Below are 2,391 nucleotides of genomic sequence, written 5' to 3'. Positions count from 1 at the left end.
TTTTTTTTTTTTTTTTTCCCGGAGCTGTGTCCCCTGCTTTTCCCTATAGCGGCCGGCTCGGCTCTTTTCTCTGTGTGTTTTTGTACCGTTATTGCTTATCCTCATCCCCGGGAGTGCCTTTCCATGTGAGTACGGGAGAGCCGGCACCTGCCAAGCACCCGCACCGCCACCCTCTTCCTTATATTTACTTTTTTCCTTCCCCCCCCACCCCTTCCCCGGCAGCTTCGCACCTTCCCCTTCGCTCCCCCCTCCACCCTCCCCTGCCCCGCGTGGCAGTGACGGGGCTCCGGCTTCTCTCCCGCAGGATGCCCGCCGAGGCGCCCAGCAGCGGCGAGGGCGCGGAGCCCGGCGCTCCGCGGGAGCGGCGGAGGCGGCGCGGCCGTGCGCGGGCGCGGACCGAGGCGCTGCTGCACACGCTGAAGCGCAGCCGGCGGGTCAAGGCCAACGACCGGGAGCGGAACCGCATGCACCACCTCAACGCCGCCCTGGACGAGCTCCGCAGCGTCCTGCCCACCTTCCCCGACGACACCAAGCTCACCAAGATCGAGACCCTGCGCTTCGCCTACAACTACATCTGGGCCCTCTCCGAGACCCTCCGCCTGGCCGAGCAGTGCCTCCCGCCGCCCCCCGCCTTCCGCGGGGCCGCCGCGCCCCCCAGCCCCGGCAGCGACGCGGGGTCCTGGCTGTCCAGCGCCTCCCCGTCCGCCCCTTCGCTCTGCGCCTCCGCCTCCGGCCCCAGCAGCCCCGCCACCTCCGAGGACTGCGCTTATGCGCCCGCCGACAGCCTAAGGGGGTTCCGCGGGCTGCCCGCCGGCCCGGGCGCGCCCCTCCGCTAGAGCGCACCGCCCCGCACCCACGGCCGCCCGCGGACGGGGGGTGAGGGGGGGCCTCGTCCCGTTGCACTTTTCATCACTCTCCTTCCCCCCAGCCCCTTCCCCCCGACCCCCACCTCGCCTCCCGCTCCACTCCGAAAAACTGGGAAGAAGAAAAGCGACAGATTTGCTGCCGCAGACGAGGTGAAAAGTCAATTTTACAATTTGTAGCTCTCCAGCGAAGAAAAACGAGCATGAAAATTTGGTTTGAACGCCCTGACAATGCCATGAAAAGGCTTAAGGGGCCGATGCGGCCCGGGGCGCAGCGCGGGGCTCAGCGCGTCTCCCCGGCCCTGCCCCGGGGCGGCTCAGCCCCTCCCGGGGGTCCCAGCACCGGCCCCGATGGGACCCCGCACCCGGCGGACAGAGGAGAGGCTCATGCATTATAGATGCTGACCCCCAGCGCGGCCGGCCTGCTTCAGACTGGGAGCAGACACGGGGTATTCAGTGACTGGACCAGAGAGCGGTTTAATTTATTCAAGATGTTCATTCATATGAAAATTGTATTTTTGTACATAAAGAGCTTTATTCTATTATTATACCTCTTATCAAAGTGGGGGTTTTGTTTTGGTTTGGTTCTTTTTTTAAGAAATCGTACTTTACCCTGTAAATAAAATTTTTAACGTTTGTACTGAATTTTCGCAGCGCCTGTGGAGTTTTGTTTCTTGAACTCGAGGGGTTCACTCCTCAGAAGGAGGCTGGGGTGGAAGGGCAGGGATCACCCCAAGGCAGCAGCCAGCACTTCTGACAGCCCGCTGGCCGCAGACACCCGCGGCTACCTGCAAACACCTGCTGGCCCCGAGTGTCCCAGAGAGGGGAGCACAGCCCCGTCCGGGAGATGCAGCCAGAGCAGGAGCACGGTGGGATGGGACCCCAGCCACCAGGCTGTCCGTGCCGTGGTGCCCAGCAGAGCTGCAAGGTGCTTTGGGGTGAGGAGAAGGTGCTGAACCCCTGAACAGGGTACAGAGCTTGTAACTTTCCCTGAAGCTGTGACACTGACAGAACTTACTGGCGTGAGCTGGCTCTTTTCCTCAAGGCACAAGGTGCGACAGAGGCTCTCCCAGTTCACTCACAGGCAGGGAAAGGAAAAAGAATGGCCAAAGGTGTCATGTCATGATCTCGGCACCAGCTGTGGCACAGCTCTGGCTCTCAGCTAGAGACTGAGGGCGTCAAGAGTACTCTCATCACAAGGAAATCTGCTCCACCATTGCAAAATCCCAAACTTTCCTTTCTCCTGTAATTGTGTGCAATGGGCGAGCCCTCTGACCCCCAAAATCCTACCTTCCACTCTTCCTGACTCCGTCCTCCCTCTCTTTAGCGTTGCTCAATGCTTCCATATTGCACTGGGCACACAGACCCTTAAAAACAAGTTTTATCCACTTGGCCTTGTTTTATGGGGCAAATGAGGCAGCTCAGACATCTCTCTACAGCCATCTCCAAAACTTGGGTGAGTTGGAGCTGTACGTGCAGGGTAGCAGGGAGTTTGTGGGGAAAGATTGAGAGATGGTGTTTTACAAAC

General features: G+C 60.4%; 1 protein-coding gene across 1 annotated transcript; it reads left to right on the top strand.

Annotated features, from left to right (window-relative positions):
* The first annotated feature begins 305 nt into the window (after positions 1 to 305).
* Positions 306 to 836, top strand: NEUROG1 (neurogenin 1). Its single transcript, XM_041482205.1, has one exon. It carries the CDS (start codon positions 306 to 308, stop codon positions 834 to 836), a length of 531 nt encoding a protein of 176 aa, XP_041338139.1.
* Positions 837 to 2,391: the final 1,555 nt, after the last annotated feature.

This window comes from Pyrgilauda ruficollis, unplaced genomic scaffold (genome assembly GCF_017590135.1).
Source record: "Pyrgilauda ruficollis isolate IOZ18807 unplaced genomic scaffold, ASM1759013v1 scaffold57, whole genome shotgun sequence".
In the NCBI taxonomy this organism is placed as follows: Eukaryota; Metazoa; Chordata; class Aves; order Passeriformes; family Passeridae; genus Pyrgilauda; species Pyrgilauda ruficollis.
This window is presented reverse-complemented; position numbering and strand designations above follow the sequence as displayed.